The following is a 14,130-nucleotide window of genomic DNA, read 5'->3' on the forward strand; positions in this document are numbered from 1 at the left end:
TCCAGGCGGCCGTGCATGGACTTAAAACAAACGTCTGCGCTGCCTGGGGGCCGAAGAGTGACTTCACGGCTCAGTCGCTAAATATAACGTCGCAATAAAACGCTGTGCAAAGTGAAACGCAATGGACACATTCGCTTATTTTTTTCATTAGTCGAGCGCTACTTTACTAAACCCACTGTAGGGCGGGAAAAATATCGAAACTTCGTTGACAAGCTTATGCCCTGAAGAAGTAGGTATTGTGAGCTTCCTCGCATTTCTCGTTTTTAAGCACGCTTTAGACTACCTTTCTTCAACGGAATCACATGGTATTGTCAATTTCCAAAGTATAAATTATTACAGGCACATTTTGTTTAGTACGAAACAGCCGCATACTAGGGAGGACTTCAGGGTTCCTCTACACTTTCTAGATACTCTCTGGCTATTCAGGCTATCAAGTGTATGCATGTATCGAAAGTGCAGGCTGTCATGTGTATGTAGCTAACGCAAGTGCAGTGCACGATGCTACCGACCTGATATCGCAGGATGCGAGCTCGGTGCTTGCAGTGCAGGCAGCCGGAGCCGAGGGCCCAGAATCCGAGAAGGGCGACGCACAGCAGGGCCTGGCGGCGGCCCGACATCAGCGCATTGTGCGCCTAGGGCGCCGCCCTCACTGCAAGGCCGGCCTCAGCGCTGCTGCACCTGCTGCTGCCAGCAGAAAAGGTCCACTGCTCACGTCAACGCTACAGTTAACTCAGTCATAACATCACGTAACACTGTTTAGCACAGTTAGCACAGTTATCACAGTTAGTAGTATAGTTAGCTCATAGCAATACAGAATACAGTCGGCCGAAGCGTTTTGCGCGGCCAATGCACCCTACAGAAAGAGGGACTTAGCAACTAAAATCGCGAGTTTGGACAGGCATCCCACAATTTTACATAATGCAGTAGACCACTGCCGACGAGTCAGTAAGGGCTTCTTAGCGGGAACTGCATTGAACACGATCTCGTGACTGTGGGCGTAAGTAGCCCATGCTTTTGCGAACAGAATAAGTTTCTATTTTTAACACTGCGTATGTAGCACTCCGTCCTAAGGCTCAGATACGGACGGTCTGTGTGCAGCGGAACCAGCAGTGCAGCAGATTATTGAGTCTGTGCTTAAACGCGGACATTGCTACTCGTTTGCTCTCGACGTGGCCAATGTGCAAGTCCCGCTTTGACAAAAGGGTACATGTCACGGAGCGGCATATTTTCGAGAGTTCGAGTGGTTTTTGACGCCAATTAACGGCCGCCAGAAACGTGGCGCACTCACTATGCGGCGTATAATTTTGATTAGCGACTTTCACGGAGCGACATATTTTCGATATTGTTCGAGTGGTTTTGACGCTGATTAGCGACACGCCGAATTACGGGCGTCAAACCGTGGGGTCTTCACTATGCGGCGTATAATTTCGATTATTGACACGCCGAATTACGGGCGTCAAAAGCGTCGTGGCCTCACGGGGTGACATCTCGATTCAAGACGCGACACGCCGATTACGGACCCAGAAGTGTGCGTGTACGTCCGCGTGGTAGTACCGGGCTCGACCTTGGCCCTTGACCTTGGGAGAGAGGAGAATCTGCCGTTCTTCGTCCATGGTGAAAGGGGGGCGGCCAAGACTTTTGGGAGGAGCCGTGAATTAATTAGGAGAACTCTGCATACCGGCAGTTTCCCTACATAGGGAACTAGGGAAAGGAGAGGCTATTTAAGCGCAGGTTTTGGGCCCTGCTGATTAGTCTAGAAGCTGAACCTATGCGCTGCTGAGAAGCCGTCGGGGGGCTAGTGCCGTCCAATATCGCCTGGGCCGCCTGGCCACGTCGGAACTCCGAGGAACTTGTTGACGTACGAGACGTCAAACCAGCGTCTGCAACGAAGCTCACGGTAGTTCACCTCAAGTTAGCTCAACCTGCTTGAGGGAAGTCGTCAGATCTAGACTCCCGGGAAACCCAGCCCAACAATTCGCATCCACCTCAACAAGTCGGCCCGCCAGCATTCTTCGGGAAAGCTCTGTGCACCAACTTCACGGTTTATGGAATTGCTGCTGCTGCCCGGCCTTGCTGCTGCTACCCGGACTTACTGCTGCTGTCATCGTTTGTTGACGATGTCAACAAACGATGACATCGTTTGTTTTCTTTTGAACTTGAATTTCTTTTGAACTTTGTTTTATTGAAATACTGATAAGTGTATTCTTGTGTTTTTGATCCTCGCGCTGTTTCATTTGTATATGTATTGTTAATTGCTCATCGTACTTCTCTGTCTTCATTGTGTTATATTAAGTTCAGGTGTGTTAGTCTGTCTTGTGTCTTTTTTAAAATTTTATTTTATTAATTGTGCATATTTATCAGCTGATAAATATCTTGTTTTTTTGTTTACTCCCGACTCTGACTCTTTTCACTGTGTTCGCTCGAATACGGAACGACCAACCAGCTTGTCTACCCCGTCGATCGACTTCGCGCCGACGACGAATCGGGGACAGCTGTGACAGTACATTATGACGGGTTCTTGGACATGAAGGCATTGATCGCGACACTGCGCCTGAGTTTGTACAAAGCCAACGAATTCCCTTGGCGATTCTTCTTCTACACAAATCCCATTTTTTGAGCCCAGAAGCGAACAAATTACACAACAAGCGCAACACATTTCTACAACACATTTCTGGACTTAGCATGATCATCGTCATAGCCGGCTCCTTCTAGGCGTGATACGGAGTTTAGATCCCGGATACCATAATCCAGTCAGAGAAACTATACGAAGGCCTTTGGCATACACTTGACGTGGACTCTATTGAGTGTTATCTTAAGAGGAAGCTTTAGCTCGAGGCCAGCTCTGCTTTTTCTATTCAGATAATGTAAAACGCAGAAATGCTTTCGTGAGACAGCCGCTGGACATATTTGAAATACCTTTTCGCATTTCAGAAAGTTAAATTACAGTGACTATAAGAAGCATAATTTCAATTTAAAGCCTGGAATATATTGAAACATTCCCGGATATTGAAGCACGAAGTTTACAAGTCCGTACCTCAGCACCAAAAACAGATATCGCACTTCTGCAATATGCATCCACTAGAGCATCTAAAGCGGACAAATTCCATATGGGAAATGCCAGCTTACGTGAAATCGTTTTAATCTTTGCGAAGGTTTTGCAGAATTGCTTCTCACAGATAAGTGGTGGATTTTAGAGCGGAGTATAATATTTCACTTATGTGCGCTTTAGATGTCTTAATAGGTGCAGTTTGCAGAACTGTGATATCATTATTTATTACCGAGTTTAATAGTTGAAAACTTGTTATTTGTACCTTTCTGATGTTGCGATTTTCGACAATTACTTGTAAAAAATAAATTAAGAAAGTTCACGCAGAAACTTCACTGGAGTTGTCCAAGTATGCGTAAGCATTGTATCACTTACTCATCTTCACGCAGCGCGTTGTCATTATCAATCTTGTCAAACTTGATATAACCAGCATAAACACTTAACAAGCTTTATCAGTCGATATCACCGTTAACGGACTCGATCCGACCCTTATCAACCCTTACCGATTGTTATAAACCCGCGAAAGTGGATGTACAGCGAAGCTGTTGCAAAACTACCAATGCAACTGTTGATTAAATGCTTTATTGATGGTTCAGATGCTTGTTTTAAGCTTGTTCTTTATTGAAACGTATGCTGTTCTGTGTTCTGTATAGATGATTTCAAGGAATGTAAGCACTTTGCTAAGCGCTTGTATCCTCAGCCTTACGGGGGTATGAGCCATTGCATTCGTCCTACGTGACGGACGGACAGGTTTCTCGTTGTGTGGGCATAGAAATGCTTACGCATTTAATAAGATGGCCTAAATAAAAACTTTGCTTCCCACAGTCAGTACAATTAAAGTTTTTCTATTAGATGCAATAAACCTCATCAAATTCGGTGCAGTGAACTGCCGCGAAACACAATCTTTCATTTCACATCGATGTAGAAAGTAGCTCCGGACGCAAAACTTCTGCGAAGATAGCCCGGACTCCGAGCAACGCACCGTGCTGGAGAAAATTGATTATGTGCTCTGCGTCTGACTCATAAGTTTGAAAAATATACATAAAATTACCATGTTTGGCGTGGATCAACTATCGGTCATTTCCTCAGAGCTACTTTGGGCTCGTGGCCAAGACGCAAGGCTGCAGTGCTCGTCAAGCCACAACGGCTAAAAAAGAAATACAACGAAATAAACAGCGAACTCAGCGTCGACTTAAAAGAGCGCTGCCAGAATTCAACTGCACTAGTTCCTCCATCAGAAGCGTTATGTCGTCATTATCACACGCACAAACACACACACGCGCACGCGCGCGTCCGTGCGTGCGTGCGTGTGTGTGTGTGCGCGCGTCCGTGCGTATATGTGCGTGTGTGTGCATGCGCTTATGCGTGCGCGCGTCCTTGCGTAGATGCGTGTGTGTGTGCATGTGCACGTTCGTGCGTCCGTGCGTGTGGGTGCGTCCGTGCATATGTGCGTGTGCATATGCGCGCGTGTGCGTGCGCATGCGCGCGTCCGTGCGTATGTGTGCGTTCGTGTGTATGTGCGTGCGCGTCCGATGTGCGCGCGCGCTTGTGTGTGTGCATGTGCGCGCATCCATGCGTATGTTCGTGTGCGTGTGTGTGTGTGCGTGTGCGTGTGCGCGCGTCCGTGCCTATGTGTGCGTCCGTATATATGAGCGTGTGCGGGCGCGTCGGTGCGTTTGTTCATGTGTGTGTGTGTGTGTGTGTGTGTGTGTGTGTGTGTGTGTGTGTGTGTGTGTGTGTGTGTGTGTGTGTGTGTGTGTGTGTGTGTTGTGTGTGTGTGTGTGTGTGGTGTGTGTGTGGTGTGTGTGTGTGTGGTGTGTGTGTGTGTGTGTGTGTGTGTGGTGTGTGTGTGTGGTGTGTGTGTGTGTGGTGTGTGTGTGTGTGTGTGTGTGGTGTGTGTGTGTGTGTGTGTGTGTGTGTGTGTGTGTGTGTGTGTGTGTGTGTGTGTGTGTGTGTGTGTGTGTGTGTGTGTGTGTGTGTGTGTGTGTGTGTGTGTGTGTGTGTGTGTACATGTGCGCGCGTCCATGCGTATGTGCCTCCGCGCGTATATGCGTGTCCGTATGCGCGCGTGTGCGTGTGCGCGCGTCCGTGCGTATGTGCGGTGTGTGTGTGTGTGTGTGTGTGTGTGTGTGTGTGTGTGTGTGTGTGTGTGCGTGTGTGGTGTGTGTGTGTGTGTGGTGTGTGGTGTGTGTGTGTGTGTGTGTGTGTTGTGTGTGTGTGTGTGTGGTGTGTGTGTGTGTGTTTGCGCGTGCGTGCGTGCGTACGCGTGTGTGTGTGTGTGGTGTTGCCTGCTGACAATCAACATCCGGCATAATTTAGATGCCAAAAAGTCCCTCAAAGTTAACTCTGTTCATTCTCGTTCTGCATTTGCCGAACAATGTTCATGCGTGGTCTCATGCTGCTTGGAGCACTTAAAAACGCCGGCATCCACCTAAATCAAATTTTCCGCAATCAGTCATGTCCTTGTTTAGCTGCTGTCATTATGCTTCAGCGCTTTCATGTTGATTTCGTTAAGTTGACATAAGCAATGAACCAACAGATATACAAGAATAGAAGTCAAATCCTTTCATAGCGCCCGGTAGTAAGTGTTTCGATGCGATGAAATTTATATTTTTTTGTTTCGTCACTATTATAACAGTCAGTGCATCCACTCGCGTATATTTTAATGAAGAACTGAAACTTCAGGAGCGTTTTCTCGCGCCATTTATTTGACAGTGCCGAAGAAGAAAAACAATATTGTATAGCACACAGTATTGCGCGCTGGCGAAAATATTAGACGTCTAACGTAAGCGGCGCACATCCCCGAGAAGTATCGATGGCATGAGCTCTGAAAGATATACCAGCGATCCCTGGAAAGAAACGAAGATCAGTCAGCCGCTATGGGGTCATTTCTAATCTAGAAGTGTCGAATTTGGCAGGCGCGAGTACATCATCTTCTTTATCTCCGCAAATCCAGCTTTTTCCTGCACTAAGGCACACGGGTTTGATAAGGACCCATAGCTGAAACGTGTTTGTCGCCAAAAATAAAGAAAACTACACACACAGAGAGGTGAAGTTGTTCGAGTCCGTGCTTAATCTGGCGGCGAAGAACAGCAGTGACGCATATGACTTGTGCTTGGTAGATTTACATCAGCGGGTACGTAATAAGACATTGTTTTACCTATACTGTATATAATGCATTATTAACATATACGTAATAACTTAACTTCCTTAATTATATTTGCTCACTGTTCCGGGACGTGTACAACAACGCAATATGGCATGACCTTGAGCGCTAAAAATAATCAACCTATTCCAACTGTACCACTTATCTCTCCTATAGCAGTTTACTGGAAAGATACTATATAGAATCAGAAGATTATGATACTATATAGATTGTATACTATAAGATATAGATTCTGATACTATATACGTATACTAACCACAAGTGCAACCCGTAGAAGCGATGGACTAGATTTTCGGATGACATTTATTGAACGTCCTCGCTCTTCTCAAATAGGCACACATACGGATGCGCAACAGGTCGCTGTCACTTGCCACCTTCTCTGGTTTTTTTTTTTTTTTTTTTTTTCTTTTTTTTTTTTTTTTTCTTGACCGGCCACTTACACCTGCCTCGATCGTCAGCGACCGCGGCACTCCCTACGTCCGATCTTCAACAAGTGCAGAGCAAACTGGCCTGCGCTGTTTGAACAGCGCCAACCCGCTGGGGAGCCACGGGAGAAGGAGGGAGAGCGAAGTGTGGCGGTGCGGGGGTGGAGGAAGAGGAGGAGGGAACCGAGGCTACGAATCCGGGGCCTGGGCAGCCGTGGTGTGCGCGCCCCCTCAGGCTGCTTATACGAAAGGTCGGCAGGTGCGCGTACGAGACCCCGCGGCGATCGATGCGGCAGCGCTCTCCCGGAAGACAGTCCCATAAAGATTGCCGGCCGCCGACGTTCGTTGGAAACCCTGGACCGAGCTCGGCCCAACGTGTGCACGCGCGCCCGCGGTTCCCACGCTCGTGAAAAGAGATTGTTCTGGAAGGGGGTGCAATCGGCTTTTCCTGGCCGTAGCTGACTGCTCTGAAAAAAAAAAAAAAAAAAGCGGATGCGCCTCGGAAACACTGCACGGTGGCGTTATCCATAAAAGTGCCGCAGGGCGGCGAATCCCCTGCGCAGTCTTTATCGTAAAGACGCAGAAAGACGCAGAGAGCAAACGACGTGCGCCGAGCGCGAGAAATGGGAAGAAGCTGCCTTCGAAAGGAGCGGCATTTCTGCCTGCACGCATTGACACAAAGCACGAGGGGAAGAACAAAAAAATATCGTGCCGCGCTGAGGTAACTGGGGTTAGGGGTGGATCAGTTAAAGCTTACGGGTTTTTCGTGCAGAGCATTGACATTGTTTTAGCTCGCATAGATGCCTCGCATCCTGTGGATCGGCGCGTTTGCGCTTTAAGCATGTACCGCGACGGAGCTAGATAGCCTTGTCTTTACTGCGCTTATACAGGCGATTCTCGTGAAAGCGTGTGTTCGTAGCGCATAACGATATGCACACACACATTTGATGTATCGTTTCCAGCGATACATTCTAGAATAAGGCCAAGATGGAGCACAGTGTCACGATCCAATCTTTCAGAGGCGAGTCGAAAGAAATTTCGTTTCGAAAGAAACCCGATTTCTCCGCGAATTCCAAAACCACATACCAGCCTATTTGTTTTATGCTGCGCGGAGTTGTGCCTAGCTAATGGAAGCTGTGATGTCAAGAGAAGTTTCTCTCACCTGAGATGCGTTCAAGATCGGAGAGATCTCGGGTGGAGACCGATATGTTGTGCATGCATATGATAATGTATGTTAAGAAGAATGTGTAAAAAATCGATGACCGGCTTTTTGTTAATAAAATATTTCATTTCCTAGAAGTTATCAATTCTAATTACGTACTATCATTATTACTTATTAATTTGCAAACAAAAGCCGAATTTCAGAGTATTTGCTAGAAAACACTGATGTCTCCCGATTACCAGCTTGAAATAGATGCCTAGTTTTAACACGTCAGCGTTAAGCAGCTTGTGATATCCCGACATAAAAAAGAAAGAAAGAAAAAGAAGAAGAAAGAGAAAAACGAATTTAATGTATTACTTAGTACATTTGTAAACTTAACCCGAAAAATCCCGAATTTAAGATTGGTTCCACAAAAAAATCGATTTCTCCCCGATTATCACCTTGAAAAATAGCACCCAATTTTTACCCTCCGAACTTAAAAAAAAAAAAACATAAAACCCGAGAACGAAGAACCCTAAGTATAGAGTACGGGCACAACGTGAATGTCACATACTGACAGGGATCATGAAATGGAGAACATTTCCAGTGCTGAGCCATCAAAATGAGTGGTTGTACAGTATTTCCATATGTACAATATGTCCTCGCCTTTCTTTTCATTCTTTCTTCGGGCGCTCGATTTCAATACCGGTTTCACGAGCACCGTAAATCATTCTCTTGACGGTGCTGCTCCATTTGCCAAGCAGAACGATGCCCTAAAACACCGAAAAAATAAAAAGAGCTCGTTTTCTTTTGGGAAGCATTAGGGGTATATGGGTCGCTGCGTCCCCGAGCAACATGAGCACGACATCTACTAGTTATTTTAATAAAATACGAGAAAACACCCTCTCCGGTTGTATCGGTTGCCTATCTGATTGCGTGTAACTATCTTGCGTGCCCTATCTGATTGCGTGGTTCGTGACTATCTGCAATAACGCGCGTTACTGCGAGCACAGCACTGATACATTTCTTGGTGCGCTTCTGCTTAATTGGTTAACACGCAGAGCGTCTCGGACAAAGACAAGATAGACGAAAACACATTACAAGCGCGCAGTGCGAGTAGCAGTGCGAAACCTTTCGTATGAAGCGGTTTAACCAACTATGAACCAACAAGCCCAAATCAAGGTATTATTTCTTCTTAAAAAGTTCAACATGGTGCCTCCATACTGTCGGGCAATGTTTTCTTCACTCTGCACGATATAGATTAATTTATTCGTTTTAGTCATTCATTAAGGTTTCGTTGGTATCTCTATCACGATGTTTTCAGTACGCCCAGTACGCCCATAGAAATACAGCCCGCAATTGGTCATCGCCGCTTCTGTCGTCTCTCTTTTGCGACGATCGGTATGGTGACTTGTAAGGCACCTGAATGCCAGCCAGTGAGAAAACGATGTTACGTATAAGAAGCTTTGTGAACACAACACAAAATATGCGGAATAATGCTTAATTGCCATATCCTGCTACATATCGTTTGACTACTATTTCTGGCGTAACCATATCGACCCATGAAACACATTTTGTTTTATTACTGGTATTATATGAGTATTAGAAGATTGACTGTTAAGCATGCACTGTTTATCTATCTACATGACCCTGCACTAGTTAATCTAGAGCATTCCGCAAAGGCAACTACTTTGCTGTCACTTTACCTCCCCCTCCAATCTCACCCCAGCGTCGGGGTAGCAAACCGGATCTTCCCATCTGGTTAACCTCCCTGCCTTTCCCCTTTTTTCTGTCTTTCTCTCTGATAGCCCCTGTACACCTGTACCCCCCTTTCTTTGTCCGCGTCTTCTAGGGACAAAACTATTTTCGCCATGCGCTGCTCTCGGTCGTTAAACTTTATCCACATATTAGTCATTCAATCTCGTTTTGTGCTTGTACTCTAATATTTGTGTGCACAGTTTCCTGTGTCATCCATTTCATCTGGTGAAGCATGCCAGAAGCATATGCCAGGAAAACGTCTCCAGTCTGTGAATGTGGACGCCTGTGATTGCTGTGAAGCTCCAGTGCTCACTTATGAGCACCGTGTAAAACGGAGTGCTGATAAGTTCTTATTGAAACACTAATGCATTTCATCGCAGAATTTGAGGGCGTATTTCTCTAAACTGGTACAATAGTGACCTGTGCTCGAAACTCGGCAATTTTAAAGTCATTTAGTGAAATTTTGTTAATTAGCTATCCCCACTTCACAATTTTTCCAGCAAGTAGTGCGCACCTCTTCAAATAATCAAGCTGGTGTGACAACATGGCAGCACATCTACCACACATACCTTTAATGAGAGTCCTTGTACACTCTGTTCTTTCCCTTCGTTTACTCGAGTGCGGAACAATTGCGTGCGTTCGGGCCTTTTGTCTGTCTTAAGTGTTTTTTCAGAGCTTTCGGTGTCTAAACCCGCCGTGGTTGCTTAGTGGCTATGGTGTTGGGCTGCTAAGCACGAGGTCGCGGGATCGAATCCCGGCCACGGCGGCCACGTCTCGATGGGGGCGAAATGCGAAAACACCCGTGTACTTAGACTTAGGTGCGCGTTAAAGAAGCCCAGGAGGTCCAAATTAATCGGGAGTCCCCCACTACGGCGTGCCTCATAATCAGATCGTGGTTCTGGCGCGTAAAACACCCTAATTTTTAAGAGCTTTCTGTACATTTATTTTTTGTTTGCACACCGATCAGGCCGCCGAGCTCCTGAAAGCTCCAACCTCGCCTGTACATTCAATATCGATAAAGAATTGTATGTATGTATGTATGTATGTATGTATGTATGTATGTATGTATGTATGTATGTATGTATGTATGTATGTATGTATGTATGTATGTATGTATGTATGTATGTATGTATGTATGTATGTATGTATGTATGTATTTCCTATCCGCTAAGAAGCAATTTTCAGGATGACACCAGTTTCGAGATATTCATTTCCAATGTGTGCGACGAAATGCATGGTTGGTCCAGTTACTTTCGTGCTTCAATCCCTAAGAGAGCATTTTGGTAAGAATGTAACAACAGTGGATATTTTACCCCGAGTTTGATTGCCTATATCTCGAAACCCGTGCCATCATCATAATTTGTACCAAGTGGATATACCTTGTAAACCGACCGGCTACAATTCTTAAATTGCAATAGACCCTTTTCACGGCGATCCCGTGGGCGCCGCCGCGTTTGATCACGTGGTGACTCGATGATTGCTTGCCTCAGCTGCTTCCGTTGACTCCATGTTAACAATGGTGCAGTTGGTGCAATAGTGCGATACAATGCTGGCAGATGAGTAGTTCTTTTTGTCCTTGAGGAAAGCCGTGCATTGCGAAGGGCCGGCAGCATATTAATTATTGCATATCATCATGAGGGAACACGTATCTCGCTCATTTCCCCGCACTGCAGCAAACCCAAAATCAAGCAATTCACATCATCACACGTAGCAGCTACACATCAGAAGCATCTCCATTGCTCAGCTCCTAACGGTATTTTATCATTACAGAAACTAAATAAATATTCACTTGGAATGCTTGTCCGTAAATATGTTAACGGAAAGCTCCCGTTCCCAATAATTACTAACAGCCAGTATCCGCACTCCACGTCTACCCGATTCGCTTCTACCAACAGCTATCTATTACCAAAATATATAATTACTTATGGTAAATTTACTACTAATTTTTCAGCCACATAACTTTGGAACTCATTACCGTGTCATATTAAGATACTGCTCTCTCATTTTTATACATTAAAGTCAAACCTCCGTAAATTTTTGCACTCAGTATAGTCGTTTCATCGTTACCGTTTTATTAATACTTGTTTTGTGTTACTAAAATATTTTACAAAGTTAGCTAGTGACTCATTTAATACGGTGTTCTTGTGTGTTTGCATATAACTGCTGTGTATTTACATATCCTACTCATTTCTAACCGGAGGGCACCTGTGCGGTCTCTTGACGATGGGACCTCCCTATGTATGTTCGTATAATCGGCATTTGTAACCTTATTATTATGCACAATAAAGAACTCCCAAACTCTCAAACACAGGCAGTTCTTATGTAGCACTCTACAGCTCCACATATTGCAGCATGAATGAAGCACAGTGCGCTAGCGAAAACCCAGTTGTAATTCCGACAGCTGATCGCACAGAAGCAAGGCAGAAACGGTAATGGTTTCACATTCGTGCGCTTTGCTGAGCCAACGTGCGGCGCCGCCGAAAGCGCCATCTCGTTTCTCTAGAGCAAAGTGCTCCGCGAAAAATGGGCTTTATATGTGCCTTAACGTAAATAATTCAAAGTTGATTAGTGAGTGAATTCTTACCACTTAATTATTGCTGTGTTTCGATTTCTCGTGTAATAGGTAATGTCCGCCTCTTTGAATAAGCCCGCTCAAGCACTACAATTATGCTATCGGCCACAGGCGATTTTTGAAAATTCTGTGAAGCTTAATGATCTCCCCGTATATATGACTGTTATTTTAGACCCTTCTCCGTGAAATAAATACAGAGCGCATGAGCAGCACTTTGATGTCTCGTTCACCACGGTGCCTCCGTTCTGCTGTTCAGCCGTGATGATGGAAAGCAGCGACGGTATAGACGGTGTGGCTAAAAGCCCACCTACCTTGGCCCCAGAGTGATCGTCGGCGCAGTGCTCAGCGAAGCTCGCACCTGTAGGACGGCGTCTTGCGTGGCGTCGCGGGATTGCGCACGGCATGGGCGGCATCTGGAAAGGAGCAAGCGGGAAACGGTATTTCGGGAGAGATATGAAGCGACGATTTAGCGTTAACCGCGAGAGAAATGCGGTAGCATCGCGTCGCACCCCTTTGAGCTCCCTAATTCATGATTACATGTACATAGTATATTTCAAGTGACGGTGGTCGGCAACCTTCAGTTGCACTTCTCGAAGAGGCGGGACGTGTGTCGAGTGAGCTCTTGAACAACATTTCAGACATTGGATCGCAGACTCCAAGTTGCATAGTTCCCTGCGTGTCAGGCTGACGCATTTCGCCCGCGCAAGGAACTGAAAGAGAAACGCTAATTAAGGATAGACGCATTCAGGCGCACAACGGCCGGCCAATGACCTCGATTGTAAGGCTGCCATGTCTGCCCCTATAATCACACGGCCTATTGGGAGCAAGCTGCTTTCATCACATTGCGAACCAGGCGATCGTCCCGGAACATTTTTCCAAACTTTGATGCGGCTTCACTGCAGTGGCTCCACAGATCAATATGCGTATAGTCAAAACGTCGTCTGCACACTGCATATTATAGTAAGAATACTGAAAATATTTTCGTTTTATACGCTGGGGATAAAAATGCGATCGCAATAACACTTTTGCATGTCACGTTTCTTTGTTCACTCATCACTCTAGAACAGCTGTGTAGAATGACGAGAAGCATCGCAGCGTTTCATCAGTTAGCATAACTTGAAAACATTTCTTTATCTCCCCTCTAGACATTGAGAAAATGAGATCTGTCCAGCCATACGTACTGTTTATTAGAATTAGCGATGACTGCAAATTGTGCGCTGCATAAAAAGCTTATTTTTGACACAATTCAGGGCCAGTTTTTGTGTCGGTGCATAAATTTCGGAGGCAATGGCGGATGAAGACAGCATTGTGTGCATTGCAAAGATAGATGTGTCTACTGCTGTCGCAGCAGATTAGTTCAGAGTCAACGGAATCACTGAAGTTCTTTTCTTTAAGAAATATATCTTCCAATTCAAGCTTTATTTTCTTTCTTTTTAAACGAAAGTGATACCCAGAAAACGTGCGAGCAGGATGCTCGTTCTCTGATGAAACTTTTGCTTTCTGTAGAGACATAATATCGACGGGTGTTTTATTTCACATCCAAAATTACCAAAAAAAAAAAAAAAACGTTTGGGCTGTGTACAATGTTTAGTTTAGGAGTGATAGGTCTTCAAAGTTGTAAAATCTTTAAGTCGCAGAAATACTCCACCTTTAATGAGTTAATATTTTTTCTGAAAATCCGCGCTTTTTCTCGCAAAACAAAGATTGACTCATTTCAACAGAGATATTCGCCCACCTCATAAAATTTTCGCTGAAAGCAAACAAACAGTTGTGACCCCCCTAAGGCTGTCCTTATCTGAACACTCTGCAGACGTTACGAAACTTTCCGAGAACGTCACTGAGCAAACCGCTCATCATTTCTGAATCTAAGCGCCTGAATGTTTGTTACGGAATGGTAAGCGGTCACATTGAATACATATCGAAAGATGTGCTAAAGCCAACAGTATAATGCTTGTACTCTTTCAGCGGCAGTTGACTGCATCCGCAGAAGTAAATCTAAAGATATAAAAAAAAATGTCATCC

General features: G+C 45.4%; 1 protein-coding gene across 2 annotated transcripts in view; it reads right to left on the bottom strand.

Annotated features, from left to right (window-relative positions):
- The window catches only part of LOC119433056 (probable G-protein coupled receptor CG31760), a 154,001-nt gene that overhangs the window by 68,631 nt on the left and 71,240 nt on the right, over positions 1-14,130 (bottom strand). Inside the window, exons 2-3 of one of the 2 annotated variants that reach the window (XM_037700206.2) lie at positions 12,420-12,521; positions 510-681 (exon numbers count right to left, since the gene is read on the bottom strand). In XM_037700206.2, coding sequence (XP_037556134.1) covers positions 510-617 — 108 coding nt within the window. In that variant the 5' untranslated portion in view covers positions 618-681; positions 12,420-12,521. Of the gene's footprint in view, positions 1-509; positions 1,661-12,419; positions 12,522-14,130 lie in introns of those variants that run through there. The other variant, XM_049671317.1, reaches the window with a different exon arrangement.

The sequence above is a fragment of the Dermacentor silvarum genome, chromosome 1 (assembly GCF_013339745.2).
Source record: "Dermacentor silvarum isolate Dsil-2018 chromosome 1, BIME_Dsil_1.4, whole genome shotgun sequence".
Taxonomy (NCBI): domain Eukaryota; kingdom Metazoa; phylum Arthropoda; class Arachnida; order Ixodida; family Ixodidae; genus Dermacentor; species Dermacentor silvarum.